Source organism: Nansenia antarctica (genome assembly GCF_963989245.1).
Source record: "Nansenia antarctica genome assembly, chromosome: 4".
Taxonomy (NCBI): domain Eukaryota; kingdom Metazoa; phylum Chordata; class Actinopteri; order Argentiniformes; family Microstomatidae; genus Nansenia; species Nansenia antarctica.
Genome location: NC_137689.1, coordinates 69,934,620 through 69,952,085, shown reverse-complemented (window position 1 = coordinate 69,952,085; position 17,466 = coordinate 69,934,620). Strand labels below are relative to the sequence as shown.

The following is a 17,466-nucleotide window of genomic DNA, read 5'->3' as shown; positions in this document are numbered from 1 at the left end:
GAGGTGGAGAGAAGGGGTATATGACACTGGAAGAAGAGGAGGGGAAGACTGAGGGAGAAAAGATGAAGACAGAGGTGCAGAGAGTGTCACTGAATCAGTGGAGGACAGAGGAAGAGGTGGAAATGAAGGAGAGAGAGGAGAGGAAGAGAAAGAGAAAGACAATACATACGCTGGGGGACAAGGACAAAGGGAAGAATGAGGAGAGCTGGGAGATGGAGAGAGGTGAATTGATGGTGGAGGACAGGAAAGCGGGGGATCGAGAGAGAGAGAGAGAGAGAGCTAGAGGAGGAGAGGGAGATGTACGAGACGAGGATATCAGGACAGAGGGATATAGGGTGGTGGCAAGACTGGACCTGGTGAAATGCCACCTTTGCCGACCATCAGTTAAAAATCGGCATTACATATGCCCGCTGTCTTACGGATGTTATGGTTTTTCCTTCTACAAAGACACTCTGTTTATCCTGCCACATGCCAATGTCAAATATTCCCTGTTACCCCCAATGTTCACTTCCTACTAGTCTCGGAATACTAAACTGCCAAAGGAACTCATTAAATGTTAGTAGCTGTGAAAGCATTGGCGAATGTTTGCTTCATGAATTCCTGACTTAAGTGTGGGTGAATTTGCTGCGAGAGGAAGCTTCTATTTTCTCTCCCTGTATAGTCCCAATGGACTTCAGTTGACAAAAGTATACTGTTACATTTCAATGTGTATCTTGTTGTTGAATGCCATGGGGTAGTGAGTGGGGGAGAGTGAGAGTGACAGAGAGAGAGAGACTGGAAAATAGTCTCAGTGTCCTGTCCGATGGGTATATTTATGGGATGCAATTGTCTTCGTCTGGGTTTAAATGTTGTGAGCTTAGCTTTATCTCTTAATGTGAGATAACACTAGTCTAATCTTTGTGTGAAATATCTTTTCTGGAGGGACAACCTTTAAAACATGGCCCTCAGAGGATGAGAGCGAGTCTTTAAAGATTACCCATCTTCTCGTCTTCCTTTTTAAGAGTTGCCAGACCTCTCTTTGACTTTACAAAGCCGATTTAGTATTCCTAATACATATCAATTATCCCCTATAAGCCACCTTGGGGCCTGGGCAAATCTTATCATCTTATAATAAATAGATTTCTTGCAAACATTTTTCAATATCACCTCACCCTTCTTTATCAAGATGGTAGATAGCTGCTGTGGAGACGCAACCGCTCCGCTGAGAGTAGGTGGCGCCCAGACAAGCAGGCTATTAATTAGCAACAACGCTAGCGTCTCCCCCTTCACCAATTTAAACCCACTGAGATCTGATAAGTCGTAAGGCATAGATCATGGGCTTTAGTACGCCCCGGATTAGATCTAGGAGTAGGCTGGAGTGGCTACATAAATAACATCGTTTTTTTTTTTCAGACAGGAAGTTCCTCCACCTCATGTTTTATTGATGTCCTCCATCCACACCTCGAGTCGATTCTTCAGTCCTTTGTCAGACAGTCGGCCCTGATCTCAAGCCCACATTTCTCTGAAGGATGTCGCAGACATATCGTGACGTTAGAATGATAAGGTTTTTTACATAATCTGATCCATTAGGTGTTTATTAATGCCTGTGTGGTGTTATTTTTTTAAATGTTGACATTTTTTATTTAGTAATTCATAAAATACAAAGGTTCCATCTCACAAAACATAATGGAATGTAAAAACGTTGACGCTCAATATCTCTGAACTACCCTAAACGGAGATAGAACCTTATCATTCTAAGCTCACGATATGTAACATCGGTGTACGTGTTTAATGAATGTTGAGGTGTCTTAGCTTAAGACGTCTTGTTTACTGAGAGTGAGCTTGCTGTCTCTGGTTTGATGAGTGACGAGACACTGCACAGACAACAAGACAGCTACTGTACCATGCAATTAATCTTTTATGGAGTGTCTGTCATCTGTGTTATGAACATCTTCACAGGGGATGGAAATTGACCTTCTCAGAATGGGCATGAAGAGCAAATAGTTTTTTCCCAATGTACCAAAAACGTTTCTCAAAATGGGTCAAAGCTAGAATTCTCTGTCTACTGTAGCTACTAGATGATGATGAGAGAGCTGAATAAGTGCTAATAATAATCATAATAATAACTTTTTTATTTGTATGACAGGTATTTTATGAGGAGAATCTGAGCAAGGACAATCTGTTCCTCTTATAGCATTGTTAATGTGCCTCTAATGTATGAGACTTATGTGAAAGGATCTAATTTCACCTGCTTCAAGTCAAGTCAAATGTATTATCCTAACTAGGGGAAGGGTTGCAGCCAGGTATTAAAAACACATTCAATCCATCATAAATACAACATGAGACAACATACAGGACAGTACAGTGCAAGGGAAAGGACAAACAAACTTCTGACAAGCAAACTTCTGAGTGCAGAAAGTGCTTAGTGCGATTTTGATTGTTTTAGGAGACAAGGTGTGGCAGCTACTTTCCTCTCTCGCTGCAAATTATACAGTTAATAGCAATTGCAGTACCTGCAGATATCAGCAAGAGCAACAAAGAGTCTCTTGTGTGCACTCTCTCAGTGTGTTGCATTGAATATGAAGGCCACCTGACAGACATATTTCAATTCCCCACATTATCACAGCAAGGGTATAGCTCAATTTCTCGAAGGAAACAACAGGTTTCCTCTAAGCTGTCCTATTGTAGTCAATAGCACACGACTCTTCCTGTTAAAACCTCCCATTTACCCCATGTCATGACAGATTGGGACACCTACCTCCTGACATTTAGAAATGTGAATGTTGATATTTGTTTTCGTCTCCTGCGCAGCAGCGTTAATCCCGCTCAGTTGGCACAGCGGTGAATACACCTTTTACTTCTAGTCTCCTCTATCATTTTCCATCTTCCATTTTTTCGCCATCTGTTTATCCTTGATGATTTCATGAGATTGAAATGGGACTTGTCGAGGAAAAGGGAAATGGCAATCATTGTAGCCATAATGTTGGATATTGTTCAATTTGCCCTCTCTGTCTAAGCCATTATGAATAGCAGAGTTTCCTGTTATTACTGTATACCCTGAGATTAGTCAACTAGCACCAGGACTGAGGAGCATGTTTGAATTGGCAGTACATTTGCATGTCGATAGATTGCATTACTTGAACACCTGTGCTTTTGAGATTGTCGACGTGTTCAGAAAACAAAGTTTTACCAGGGAATCTACTGATGGAGACATTCAGTAAATGCGCCCATTGATGTTGTGCTTGGTAATGTTCACAATGTCTGTAATTGAGATTGGAGGCAACATTCATGTTCTTTCCAGTTTACCAGTCTGAAATCATTGACTGTGATTTTTGTCACAGTGTAATTCAGTTGCTAATGCCGCAGGACTTTATTGTAAGCTATTGATTTGGATAGGTGGAAATGGGTGGAAAAACTCCATCCATAACATTTTACAGGAAATCATAGAAGATATGTATTGAGAGCCACTGAAACACATCAATAAAAAGGCCCAGCCTCTTACATTGTGCTATATTTCCTTAAAGCGATGCAGCAATTGATTTGCTTTGATTTATTAGGATCCCAATTCCTCTTCCTGGGGTCCAGTCCACACAGAACAAGACATCATCATAATAACATAACAAAGAAGAATAACATCAGCATAACTTCACAGTACATAGTATAACAGAGGAGAAAACATAAACATACATACCAACAAATACATTTACAAAATAAATAAATAAAAATAAAAAATAAAATAAAAAGTTTTTGGTGAGCATCACAAAACAAAACAAAAAAAGAACCATCTACAGATTCTACACAAAAATATATAACAAAAATAGACTCAAAATGTTTATTTAGGAGTACCCTGTGAGTAAAAAAAGAATTATACCTTTGCACTCGATCACATTTCAGGACCCTCCTTTCATAACTGTTCCTAGATATGTGCGTTCTACCACCCAGTAGCCTTATATTTTCAAAATCACATCAGGATAAGCTATTATAAAGCTATTTTGCAGTTTTTCTGTCTAGGAGGCAGGCTAATTTACAAGAAGCGCCCTCTAGTGATCTTTAATTGTAAGTAGCAGATTATCATTCTAAAGAGGGGGTCTATTAGACCCCCGAGGCGGCTCTAAGAGTAGTTGAAATCGTAGTATGAACGCTCCATCGGTTGCCGACTTGTTCCCGGTTTCACCAGCTGCTGTCATAATATGTGTCCATGTATTTATCACAACAATCTTATGACTTGTTCCATGATGCACAGCACCGCCAACAACATTCATGGCTTGAAATTGTGTATCAGTTTGGTTAGTGCGATGCATTATACATCTTCCACTTGAACAGCTTTCACCACTTGAACAGCTTTCACACATTTGATCACATTTATAATCTGATCCATATTCAAATCACACCTTTATCATACCATATTTATACCACATTCATACATTCATATGTCCTCCTCCAGGCCTCCGTGCTCCCTGGGATTATCATCCACCCTCTGTTCTTGTTCTACATCAGTAAAGCAGTTTGTGGCCCGAGGCCAGAGCTCAGCGGCGAGAGAGCCAACACGCTTGATGGATTAGTATTTTCTAGGGTTTTGGACCACATGAGACAGTGATAGATTTCGTGTTTCAGAAAATCAAGCAACGGCCCTTTTCTCTGGAATGCTGTTGGACACTTCCGAATGCTTGATGAAAAATGACCTTGGTATTCCCAGAGCATGACCCCGTGATGGGGGCTTCCCATCAACCTTTAGATCAAGTAGAATGGCTGTAGGCGATTGTCTCTTGCAGGTTTTATGGCGAAAGGCCCGGAATAAATTCATATGAATAAGTAAATCTCAACACAACAAATGGTACAAATGGAAAAACTGTTTCTCAAATATCACAGCAGTAATGATTTCGGAGGGGAATCATGCAGTTTCTTCATGCCTCTACCCCCTTCTCAAAACCTCATTGCATAACTAGAAAAGGCTTAATCTTCCTGAAGAAACTTTGTGGGCTTGCAGACTTGCAAAGTCTTATTTTGGTAGTTGATCAAATTAAAAGATTGTTTCGACTAGAAATAGTAGATGGAGAGACAGAGAGTATAGTGCCTTCCATAATAACATTTTGGATGTGAAATCAAACAATTACTATGGGGTCAAATTACAGATTCTCAGCTTTAATGCAATGGGATTTTTTTCTCCAGATTGGGTTCACCCAATACATAACATAATACACTTCTTAACTTTTTAAACATGCACACCCTATTTCAGGGCTCCAAAGGTATTTGATTTTTTTTGGTAGAATGTACAACTATAGTACTCATGTTTAGTATTTGGCTGACAATCATCGATGCATGCAATAGTAGTGAATAGTGAAAGAACATTTTGTAACTGGAATATCAAGAGTGCAAATGCAATTGGAATATCAAGAGTTGGACTTGCTGAAGCAATCCCAGTAAGAAGAAGAAGAAGAAGAAGTATGATCAATATCAATATTTGGACCTTCTGAAGCAAACCTATTAATAATAATAAGTAATAATAATAAGTGACAGTAAAATAAGTCAAGAGTGTCACTTAGGGTTAGTTTAGCTAATGCATGCCCACTAATTACCGACTGTTCTCAAAATGCTCATGACAGGAGCAGCACTACATGCTGAAGATGTTCATTACGTAATCATATTTTCATGGTCGTTTTAATGGAAAGCAGCTCATTAATAATGAAAGCCACAAAGAGCACAGATGATGGTTGAATGTTTGCTAGCGAGCAAAGGATTAACCAGTTGCTCCAATCAGCTTTTCTTCTCCACTACAACGTTTCAAGTCTTAAGTGACCTCGGGGGAATCACCTTCAATGAAAGAACGATACAAATGTTTTGCTCTAGTCTAGGGCGTTTAGTCCCTCACGATTCACACCAGGAACACACCTACAGAACACAGGCAGGCAAGTCAACACTTATTCAGCTCTTATTCCATGGCCTTGGTGAGGTTTTTTAACTCTAATCACAACAGTGTGAACCTGAGTACAGTCCCCTCTGTTACTCTGGAAGAGACTCTCCACAGCACTTAAAACCTCTTCCTGAATAATTCATAATTTACTCAGAAATTCAGAGACCAGTGTAGCACAGTAGAAGTGGGTAAATTGGATTGGTAGATTGAATGGATTAAGAGAATGCTCAAATAAAAAGGTATGTCTTAAGATTTCTTTTAAAGGTGTTTACACTAAATGCCGCCTCCCCGTAGTAGTTCATTGTCCTCACCCAGGGAACAACTAAAAAGGCCTGTCTAAAAAGCATTAAAAGCATGTCTGACCAGTATTCAAGCACTCTTCCATTGAGTGATTTGAACACCAATAAAAGGATGTTAAAATACAGTATATTCTAAAACTGACCAATGAAGGGACTGTACCAGGTAGGGAACAAGGATCAAAAGTACCAGACTCACGAAACTTCTGTCAGACAGATTTGCTTCGACTCAATCTAACCACCTTTCCAATGTTTTTTATTAAAGAAAATGTCATGTCAACTTTCAGTATTTATGTACATGACTGAAACCTGTGAATTACACAAATAAATTATAACCTGTAAGTAACAACAGTTCTGTTGTTAGAGGAACGAACCCCACATTATTTCTTGTAAAGATATATTATACACATTTAAAGTCAGTTGACATCATTCTCACAATCCATTTGTGACTCCCATGAAACATAGAATATATCATTGGTTTCTTGACGGTGTTGTTTTTTAATGTGGATAATAATCAAATTCGCCACAGTCATGTTGTCTCTGCACTGTCGGAAGAGAAAGAGGGACTAACTTCTCTCGTGGGGACCATCAGATGTGCTCGTCGTGTGCAGTCTTGCTCAAGAACTAGATTATTATTATTGTGTTTTTGTATTTTTGCATTCACGCTATCTACCCCCAGTATTGTTTCTGGACTCTCTCAAGGACCTGGTCTGGGATCAGCCCCTGTGGCACCAGTGGACATGCTCTTTGACTCAGTATGAAGCTCTGTGAAACCCCAACGGGATGCAAGAATTTCTTGTTTGCCTGTGACTTTTTCACTGGGGTCTGGGTCCTCTGACATGTTTCTCATTAAATGTTACTGTGGCTCCTGGGCCCACATTGAAAAAAAAAAACTATTTCTGTCCAGTGCCACAAACACTACGTTCCCAATGAGTGGAACTCATTGTAGAATAGTAATAACAACATTTGTAATGGTGAGAGTCACTGCCACTGTTGGTTTGGTGCAAATAGGTATCAGTAACAGTATCCCAGATACTTTGATATGGAGCCAATTATAATACCAGCTGTGCAGTAATCACTGTGCCGATTTGGCAGAAATACAAACAAATACAAACCTGTGGTGGTGAACATGAAGGTTAACACAGGTTTTACATTTTTGGCATTTAGCCGATGCCTTTATCATATATATGATATACATATATGCAAATACATTTGTGACAAGTTTTTTTTTTTTTTTTTACAGATAATTATAAGTGCAGATTGTAAGCTTTCATTACGTGTCATTTGTACAGTAGGCCTACATTGAAATCTGAAAATAGTTGAAGAAGATATGCTTATTTGAATGTTGGTAGTACATGTTGGTAAATTAGTCTGTCCTGAAATCCCTCTACAGTGTTATCTGTGTTTGCCACGCATGTCAGTAGAACTTGGTAATATGATTTATTCGCGTAAAAAATAATAATAGTTGGTACACCTCAAACCTAATAGCGAGGAAAATCACTCTGAACCGTAACAGACTGTGCTCCATCACGCTAGCTAGATACTAGCTAGCAGCTAACAACAAAGAGCATCGCTATGTAACATATCTAACATCTGCATGTTTAGCACATCATGTTTCAGCAACAGAGAATAGAACATGAACATGCTAAAAAACATAATCTAGACATAACTAGATGACCACAGAGTCCTTGCTTTTGAACATACATTGAAGACATGTAGGCCCACCTATAACCAACACTACAAAGCAGGACGGCATACGATAGTGAATCGCTTATGGGAAACAATCTGAGTTTGCTGACAAATTATTTAGTGATCCTAAAACTGTTGTTAACAGTCTTAATAACATGGTTATTAAATATGTATAGAGTTGTAATAACATGGTTATTCATACCTGTGTCCATTTCTGCCCCGTCTGGTTCAGCACACCAAAGATGTATTTGGAGAGTAGATACTGTACACCCACAGCGGTAGAGAGGAAGAAGCACGTGTCATAAGCAGTTACAGTTTGACACCAAACCAGTATCTATATCTTGATTAAATGTGCCATGCATTTAACCCCTACTAAAAGAAAAAAAGAACATTTTACCAGTAGCCTAATTAGGGGAAATGTATTCACGCTTCAGTGAAAGTTGTCACTTGTAGAGTACAAATCCTGATACATTTCATTTTTAACATCATTTGTCTCTTTACTGACAACCATCTCAGTTTGAGATGTCTGACTCTTTCTTCATGTATGAAAGTCATTCCATTACCTGAATTATATTTCTGTTAAGTGATTCTTTTTTTTCTTTTTTTTTAAAGTCCAGTGAACTCCAGTTGATACTTATCCAATTTTACTTTTAATTACATGGCTACTATATGTTTATTTTCAAAGCTGCTGGTTTACTTGTTTTAACCTAAGTGGTCTTTTTGAATGCATTTCTCATGTAGTTTACAAGTAGCCAGTGTGCAGTTGTGATTATCCACCTGGAAAAAAGACTTGCTTTTTTTGTCATGGGAGTAATTAAGTCGACACGTTATTGGCTGGATGTTAATGATCGAAGGTGACCTCAGGTGACCTCAGGTCACAGTCGGCAAAAGAAAATCCGACTGATTCAGACTCAGGGTAGATCCTTGTACTTTCACATAAAGCTCAAAGGACACAGCAATAATATAGATTTTTGTTCATCAATTGGTAACGCTAATGTCACCTGTGTCTTATTTTAAAGTTCTCTCCGAATATCCATAGTCAGTGTTTTGATGTTTTGATGATTTTTGTCCATATACCATCTATAACAAATATAGAATTAGACATTGAAAGTTGGTGGAGCAAGCCCACTACAAGGAGGTATGCAAGAGAACAGTTGGACTACTAAAGCAAACCCCCCACTAAAGCGCCCCCCTCCCCTCTCTGGAAGAGCTGTACAACACACGCTGTCTCAGGAAGGCCTCCAAGATCTCCAGAGACCCAACCCACCCTGGGTACGAACACTTTACCCGGCTGCCCTCGAAAAGGCGGTACAGGACCATGGCCGCAAGGACAAACGGACTGAAGCACAGCTTCTACCCCAGGGCCATCCAGGCCCTGAACACAGCAAAGACCTAGGTTCTGCGCCCTGGACAGTCTGGACGGATTGATGGCAGCTGCTGGACTGAAAAAATCAGGTGTAGTGCTGAGGCACAAATATGTACATTTCTAGCCTGCAAACTGCGACACTTCAAATGAATGTGCAATAACACTATGTGCAATATGACAACCCTAGTCGTCTATCTGTACAGTATAGTATAGTGGATAGTGTACATAGCCTTTATTTATGTAAACCAGCTCCTTCCCTTCTTGTGTTTTTTTTAGTTTTTTTTTTTTCTTTCCTAGCACCAGGGGAGCCACCCCTCCTAAATTTCGTTGTTTGGTACCTGTACTATAGCAATGACAATAAAGACCATTCATTCATTCATTCATTCATTCATTCATTCAATAAGTACATCGGAAGATCAGACAGGAATTATTAAGTCATTGATAGGCTCCCGGTACAGTGTTGTTGCTTCTCATTTCTCGTTGCCACAGTATAATACTGGCTTAAGCACAACTCTTGAAGTTGTTTTATTCATCCGCTGTGGCAAACCCAAATCTTCTTTTCAAAGTTGATGATTAGGCTCCTTTGTGTGTACTACGTTTGTACATTGGCAAAAAGATCAGCATGCCTTAGGCTATAGGAAAGTTCCCTGTGGGTTGGCGGTCGCAGAGAAAAATACATCTTTGTTGTAAAGTAACTCAAGGGGATAATATCCACATTCGCTTACCACATATCGCTGCACTATATGTACTTTCTGGCACTTACATAAAACCTTGTCACAAAACTTTGTAACTGCTACCAACTGAGTGTGCCTAGTGATGCTTGTTATAATGAACACCCAAAGAAATAAACAAGTAATTCATGGGTTCATTCTGAAACACTGTAATGAGCTGGGCATGTTGGTAGGGTAAACATTCCTGTTTCCTCATGGATAACCTTGTTTGTGTTTTGCCAGTTCACACACGGCCAATCTCAACAGACCATGTGGAGTCGGATCCTCTGGCATCTGCCATGTTTGGGCCTAATGCAATTTGTGTTGTGTTTAAAGAGCTTAGTCGACATGTGTCTCTGTTGTTGCTCAGGACTCAATGTACTGTATGTTTTCTTTAATCAGATGCTTTGATAAGAAGCCTAACTATTTGAGCAACCAGCACTCCCACGCAGCAGGGGGACTCTTGAACTTTGGAGTGGATTGTTTTGATGGCAAGCTGAGTGGTAAGGGTCAGCCCACTATCACACGATACCAGCACCAACATCCAATGATAGCACAGTAATTTAGCTTACTCACCAATACAACTGGGGTTCAATACAGTTTGTCCTCATGGGCTATAAAAAGCATCGGGCATCCCAGAGAAAAGTACCATCCGGTTTTAAACTGTCCTGCAGCACAGGTGAGTGGTTACGTCTCTCTGTTATTAGGAAGCAGAAGCCTAGTTGTTTTAAATAAGGTCTAAATGGTTTGTGAAACATTCTTATATATTTCATGATTGGGTGTCCAAGAGATTATTAACATAACACAGCTGTGGTGGTCAACTGGGATGAAGATTAACATGGTTATTGATAGCTATATCCATTTGTGCCTCATCTGGTCCAGAATACCAAAAAAGTTGTTTACATTGATACATTTTACATTACATTTTTGGCATTTGGAAGACACCTTTATCCAAAGCGATTTACAACAAATACATTTGACTAAATAAATGAATCATCTATCCATCAGTCATAGCAACAACAAAAAAAAGTAATCTCTGCTCGGGCCAGGGGCCATTGGCAGTCATAATGCTAGAAGAAGGAAGATTTTATTGTATTATTTTAAAAATATATATTATTATTATTATTATTATTAACAGTAGAGAAACTGTACAGGAGGGTGCAGGGTACTCCCACAGCGGTAGAGTGGAAGATGCATGTGTCATGATTAATTACAGTTCGACACCGTGTCTTGATTAAATGTGTTACATTTAACACCTACTAAAAGAAAAAAAGAACATCTTACCAATAGTCTAATTAGAGAAAACATACTCGTGGCTCAGTGAAAGTTGTTAAATGTGGAGTATAAAATCTGATACAGTTGTCACTTGTGGTGTACAAAATCTGATACATTCTTATATCATATGGGTGTCCAAGAAGTTATTAACATCACACAATGTATTTGAAATGTCTAAATGTTTTTTCTAATACATTTGCAGTATACAGGCTTTACTTCCACAAAATGGGATGTAATTATAGTCATATTCCTGTTAAGGTTGATTATTATGCAGTCCCTTACAAATCAGTCTAATAAAGTAAATCAGAGCTAATATTCATTTTCTCCAAAGGTGCCTCATCCAATCAGCAGCCATGAAGTTCTCTCTGGTTGCAGCCCTTGTCGTCGTGCTCGCTCTGGCACATGGTAAGACCACATTCCCTTAACTTAAAGGTCCACTCTGTAGCTTCTTTTCCACTGTGGTATTTTTTATGATTGCTTGATTTATGATGCATTAATGCCATACATAATAGCAGCTGAAACATAACAAACACACAATAAAAACAAACTACTGTTCAGTTAACACCAATAATGGCATTTGGTGCTATACATTGAACGGATAAAGGAGAGTACTTACAGTATCAAGAAATTCGAAATGTAATCAGAATGTTTTTTCTGTTATATTTTAGATCAAAAACTATACAAAAATTACACAACATATTATTTAATAAGCCATTTGTGAACTATAGTGGCAACAATGATCTTCTTTTTAAGGGTTTATTAAGCAAACTTTATAATACTTCATCAATAGATAATTGTAACTGTATAGTAACATATTAGTTCCAATTGTTACTAAGAAGATTGTTAATTGATTTCAAGTGATCATGATTTATCACAACATTTCCACTGTTGTTCCTTTAAAATCTGTGCTTTTCAATTGTTTCTTTAACTAATTTGGAGACAGTGTATACTCTATATTGATGCAATCATTCTATGGGTCTTACAGGAAGCCAATCTGCAGAGTCTCCAGAGATTGAGAAGCTGAAGGAGGTTTTTGCGGATCTGACTGCTAAGACTCAGGAGTTCGCCGGCCAAGCACAGTGAGTAGGGATGAAGAGCCAGCCCTCCCTGCTCTATGATTACCATATCATTGGAATGATTCAGTGGCAGCCTCATTTTGGGAACACTCTCACAACGACATTTTCAGGCCTCACAGTGAAAAGAGAGTGCACCTTTAATCTAAATAGGAGAAGAAGTACACCTTTAATCTAAGCAGGAGAAGAAGAAATGCACATTTTTTCAGGCCATGATAAGTAAATGCAGGCTGTTCTGTGATCTGATGCAGGCTGGCGGTTATCTGTGACCCTAAATGGAGACTCTGCAATATGTTAATATAAGTAGTGGCTGCAACTACAGTTTGCAAATAAAGCATTAAGCCCAGAATGCGTTTTTTTATTTGTGTTTTCAAAATGAGGAAATGAAACTAGCGCTGGAGTTCAGGTTAAATGAATGCGAAATGTTCTACTGATTTTACAATAGGAACAATCTACTGACAAGTTTGTGCATACATGTGGGTGATTAATGAGGTGTACTGTATGTCACCACCTGGCTCTGACCCAGACTTCTCCGCATGCCACCACTGTGTTAGTCAACTGAGCTTAAGTCTTCATTAGCATTGAGAGCTAACGCAAGTCTTCAGGTCTTATCAAGGACAAGGTAACTCCCCATGTGAATGACAAACCCTTTCTGCTAATGACAAACCCCTTCTCCTCCCTTCAAAACAGGACCATGTTGGCGAGTGGATCGACCCAGATGGAGCCCTTGGCCGCCCAGATCCAGGAACATGTAAAGCCCCTGGTCGCCGCCACCGGGACTATGTTGGAAGAACTCTTCCGCAAGCTGACGATGGCCATCAATAATCAATAAAGCAGCACAGGAGTCCATGGTCCAAGCACACTAACAACAACACAGTCCAGCAGTGGTTGGAAACAGACCATCAACCAGACCATCTGGTCCAAAGTCTATTTCACCATGTAACTGATGTTTAAGTCTGCTGGATTTGTGCCAAAGCAAATATTCTTCACATGCAAAGACAGACGATAGTAAATTGAAGCACCATTAAAACATTAAGACGCAATTTTGGTCTCTTGAAATTAGTTGTCCACTCATATTAACAGAAATGAATTCCTAATCATTGTTTGAAGCCGACATCAAGTATCATAGTTTTGATAAAGTCGTAATGTCACAAATGTATACTGTAGTTTCTATTCTTGCAACATCAAAAGTATTTGATGTTTAAAACAGTTCAGTTAATCAAAGATTACGGTTCATATTCAATTTCATAGACTTTGTCCTTGACCCTTCCTTTAACTCATTTAGTGCGTTTAGAGGATGAATATAGTCGCCCAAATGGTCAACATTTTAGAGTGCCACGGGTGACTTTATTCACCAAAAATGCATCAATGATGATGCTTAATTTTGCAGCCAATCAAAGAGTCATGTTGCTATGTAAATTCCACATCCTGGAAAGCACTCTAGGTGGTGAGTGTTACGGAATTCTTCGGCAGTTAGTGAGTTAAAATCAAGAGCTTGGGATTTGGTATCCCAGATGGCAATCATTTCCACTGCAATTATATTTATATTCAGCTGTTCCCTCCATATACTTTATGTAACAAAACGATTCAAATGAGAAATGACCACAAATGGCAGGCATACAGTAGAAGGTTTTATTTTACAGTGATTCCCTGAGAGTGAAAATAATTATATCAGGCCATATCCAGTCCCGTATTAATCACCAATATACCTGGTAAAGTGGGCCCTCATTCGCTATTTGGAGAGAAGCACTTTAGTCATATAACTGAAACTAAATTGATGTAATCAGTTACATATCAGAATCAAAACCTATCATGATTAATCAACTAGATAGATATATTTTGGGCTTGATATAAAAATAGCATTAGAAGCTGTATACAGTAATGGATAATATATAATGCACAACGTGTGTATGTTTTCGTTGTTATGATGTAGTCTTTACCAGCATGAAGGAACAGAAATGTTACTCTGAGCAACAATGAATGGATACGCTGTATTAATCCCTAGAGCCAGACTTCACTTGGTAAAATCTAAATGAGATTATAGTGCATGGAGATACTATAGAGTATAGCGGATGGATGTCCTTCGACTAAGTTTCAAATGTTGGCAGGGGTTGATATTTTACTCTTGACCCCTTGGCCTTGTAGATGACCACTCCACACACCATGGCAATGGCTGCTAGGAGACATCCAGCAAAGAACACCAGGTTCAGGTTCAGGTTCAGGTTGGGGTTGGTCACTGGAGAAAAAAACAATAGAAATTTAACTTTAACAAATTTTGATTTGATTTTGGTAGGGATGGGACGATACACTCAACTCACGATACGATGCATCAGAGAAATAGTATTTTCTTGGAGTTTCAAGTTCCACCAGCCTGCACCCTACTCAGTTATCCTCTCTGTTATTTAACTTGGCTTTGGCCCTCACCCTAAGTCTCAGTGGATTAGAGTGTCTGCTTCAGACCCTCTAACCCTAACCCTAATTAACATGTATTATAGATGTGTGAAGGTGTTTCTACCATACAATTCGTCAAGTACGGTGCCATACAATTGGTTTTGAAATGTTACCTGTGTTCTCAGAGCTCCTTCTCAGACGCAGAGGACCCTGGGAGACGTAGTGACTGCCAGTCTGGAGGCCGGTGGCTCTCTTGCGGTGGTGGTGGTGCTGGTGACCACTGGGCCAGGAGGAGTTGGAGTTTAGGCAGCCCTGAGAACACCTGCTGTCGGGGTTCCCCGCCTCACACAGGATCACTGTGCAGCTGATGTACACCTACACACAGAGTAGGCACACAGGTTACTACTGCTACAACTACTACTACTACTACTACAAATGCTACTGCTACTACTACTACAACTACTACTACTACTACAACTGCTACTACTAAACTACCACCACCACTACCTACTACTACTACTACTACTACTACTACTATTACTACTACTACTACTATTACAACTACTACTACAACTGCTACTACTAAACTACCACCACCACTACTACCACTACTACTACTACTACTACTACTACTACTACTACTACTACTACTACTACTACTACTACTACTACTACTACTACTACTATCAAACTACAACAATTGAACAGCTGATGTACACCAACACACAGAAGGGGTAAAGTTCAGGTGAAAGAGCCATGAATCCAGAAGAGTGTTTTTTAGGAGTATTTACTTGGTCATGCATTCCGATGAACTTGAAAGCTTCGATTCCAAACTTGAAATGTCTCTGATGGTCGGGAGAGTAGACGACAACAGTCTCATCTATGTTGCACCTGGTCAAATACAAGGTTACAATGTTTTCCCCATCCCACAATTAATATATTCACTGGACTGGTGTTACAGCAATTGTACTACACTATTACCTCTTACAGTCCTGGTATCATTCATGTTCATTCATACACAAACATATATAGTAACACATGGTTGATATGTGTGTGATTTGGTCATAGTAGCAGCATCTGGTTGTTACAGTATGCGTGTGATTAGGTCAGAGTACTTTGATATCCTTGCTGAAGACTGCCATTCTATGGTGATGGATTGCCGTTGTTCCTGAAGGTGTACATTGTCTATTTAAGTGTTGATATATATTTGTTTAACGTTGTGCTCGTGTGCAAGAAAACTTCCACTTGGGGCAATAAAGGTTTCATTCATGAATTCATGTGGGGTTGTAATGTCAGTGTGTTTGCCTCTAACTCTGTACAGCTAAACATACTTTACTACGGCTGTGTATACGGTACGCATAGGACTCTGATAGGTACTGTATGTGTATGTTTATGGCTGCCCTGCTCTCACCCGTTCTCTCTGATGGTGTAGGTGGGGTGGTAGTTGGGGTTGTCGTAAGGGGCTGCCCTGCAGGACTCGACAAACAACTCGGTGTTGTTGACTGAGGACGTGGCCTCAATCTCCATGTAGATCATTTCCTTGACGTCCACCTCCAGGGGGTAGAGCATGGGGTCGACCATACGGCTGAACTGGCTGCTCTGGAAGAACTCAAACTGGTACGTGAACGTGCCGAAGCCTTTCTCGTGGACCGTGACGGTGTCTCGGTGAGCCGAGTAGCTCAGGGTCACGTTGCCACGCTTGGCGTACTGACAATAGAACTCCACCTCAACCTGATGGCGCCTGGTGATGATGTCAGCGGCGTTATCGAACGTGGTTATTTCATTCTTGAAGATGAGGTTATCGTCGTCTTCCTGCAAAGAAGACAGGGGGAAATAAACTGATGTAAGCGTGTGTGTATGGGCAGTGCTTCTGTGAGATACAGGTGTGTGGGGGGCGGGGGAGCGTGTAAGGTTTGAGGGGGTATCGACCAATGGGGTCAGGGTTGAGGGGTACGGGATGCCATTGAGGCTGTGAGCTGCATATCAAATCACAGACGTGAAATAGTTTATTTAACGCAAACAAATATGCAATTCACAATCACACACACACACACACACCTATACACACAAGCACAAGCAAGCTATGCATTGAGACACGGTATGACCTTCAGCGGTGTTCCAGTGTCGAGGGGGGGGGCGACCTACCGTATGGATGACCCATATACAAGGTGGTCTCACCTCTATCTGACCCATATACAAGGTGGTCTCACCTCTATCTGTGTCCCACAGGCGTTGAGGGGAATGACAGCGACGACGTGAGTGCTGTTGGAGTAACGCTGCAGGTCGCAGGCAGAGCTGCTGGGGTCGTTGAGCCTCAGGTGGTCCTCGTGTACCGCAGCCAGGGAGGACTTCTCCACCTCCACTATCATCCTGGTCTCATTGCAACTTACTTTGGCTACGACTAGAACACAAGATAGCTTGGGTTTTTTTCACTGCTTGAAAAAAAATGGTGTGGTCCAAATGTATTATGATGTAAATATATTGTTTCCATTATGTTACAGTTTGGTCATGTATTGTCTATTTAACACTAGAATGCCAGCCATGAGGGGTCATTTGACCCCTGAGAGTAAAGACGTTTTTTATATCTTTGCACTCGATCCTCAAATTTCAGGACCCTCCTTTCATGACTTTTCCTAGATATATGCGTTCTACCACCCAGTATCCTTACATTTTCAAAAACACATCAGGATAAGCTAATATAAAGCTATTTTGAAGTTTTTCTGTGTAGGAAGCAGGCTAATTTACAAGCGGCCAACTAGTGGTTGTATAAATAGCA

At 40.1% G+C, this 17,466-nt stretch overlaps 3 protein-coding genes across 3 annotated transcripts in view; 2 read left to right on the top strand and 1 right to left on the bottom strand.

Moving 5' to 3' along the window:
* Positions 1-17,466, top strand: part of srp19 (signal recognition particle 19) — a 329,264-nt gene that overhangs the window by 281,850 nt on the left and 29,948 nt on the right. The gene's annotated exons all lie outside the window — the stretch shown is intronic.
* LOC308156842 (type-4 ice-structuring protein-like) lies at positions 10,548-13,342 on the top strand. Its single transcript, XM_080530290.1, has 4 exons — positions 10,548-10,630; positions 11,558-11,631; positions 12,212-12,305; positions 12,990-13,342. Exons 2-4 carry the CDS (start codon positions 11,580-11,582, stop codon positions 13,129-13,131), a joined length of 288 nt encoding a protein of 95 aa, XP_080386416.1. The 5' UTR covers positions 10,548-10,630; positions 11,558-11,579; the 3' UTR covers positions 13,132-13,342.
* On the bottom strand, positions 13,486-17,059 carry LOC308156321 (CUB and zona pellucida-like domain-containing protein 1; the record flags this gene model as incomplete). Its single annotated transcript, XM_080529660.1, has 3 exons — positions 13,486-15,581; positions 16,102-16,502; positions 16,901-17,059. The coding sequence occupies 3 exons, from the start codon at positions 17,057-17,059 to the stop codon at positions 15,377-15,379; spliced, it is 765 nt and encodes a 254-aa protein (XP_080385786.1). The 3' UTR covers positions 13,486-15,376.

What these genes read in the sequence shown, in the direction of transcription:
- LOC308156842 (XM_080530290.1), top strand. Translation starts at nt 11,580, where the DNA reads ATGAAGTTCTCTCTGGTTGCAGCCCTTGTCGTCGTGCTCGCTCTGGCA. An exon ending in CGTGCTCGCTCTGGCACATG is followed by an intron (nt 11,632 to 12,211) that starts GTAAGACCACAT and finishes TGGGTCTTACAG; the next exon opens with GAAGCCAATCTGCAGAGTCT. An exon ending in GAGTTCGCCGGCCAAGCACA is followed by an intron (nt 12,306 to 12,989) that starts GTGAGTAGGGAT and finishes CCTTCAAAACAG; the next exon opens with GACCATGTTGGCGAGTGGAT.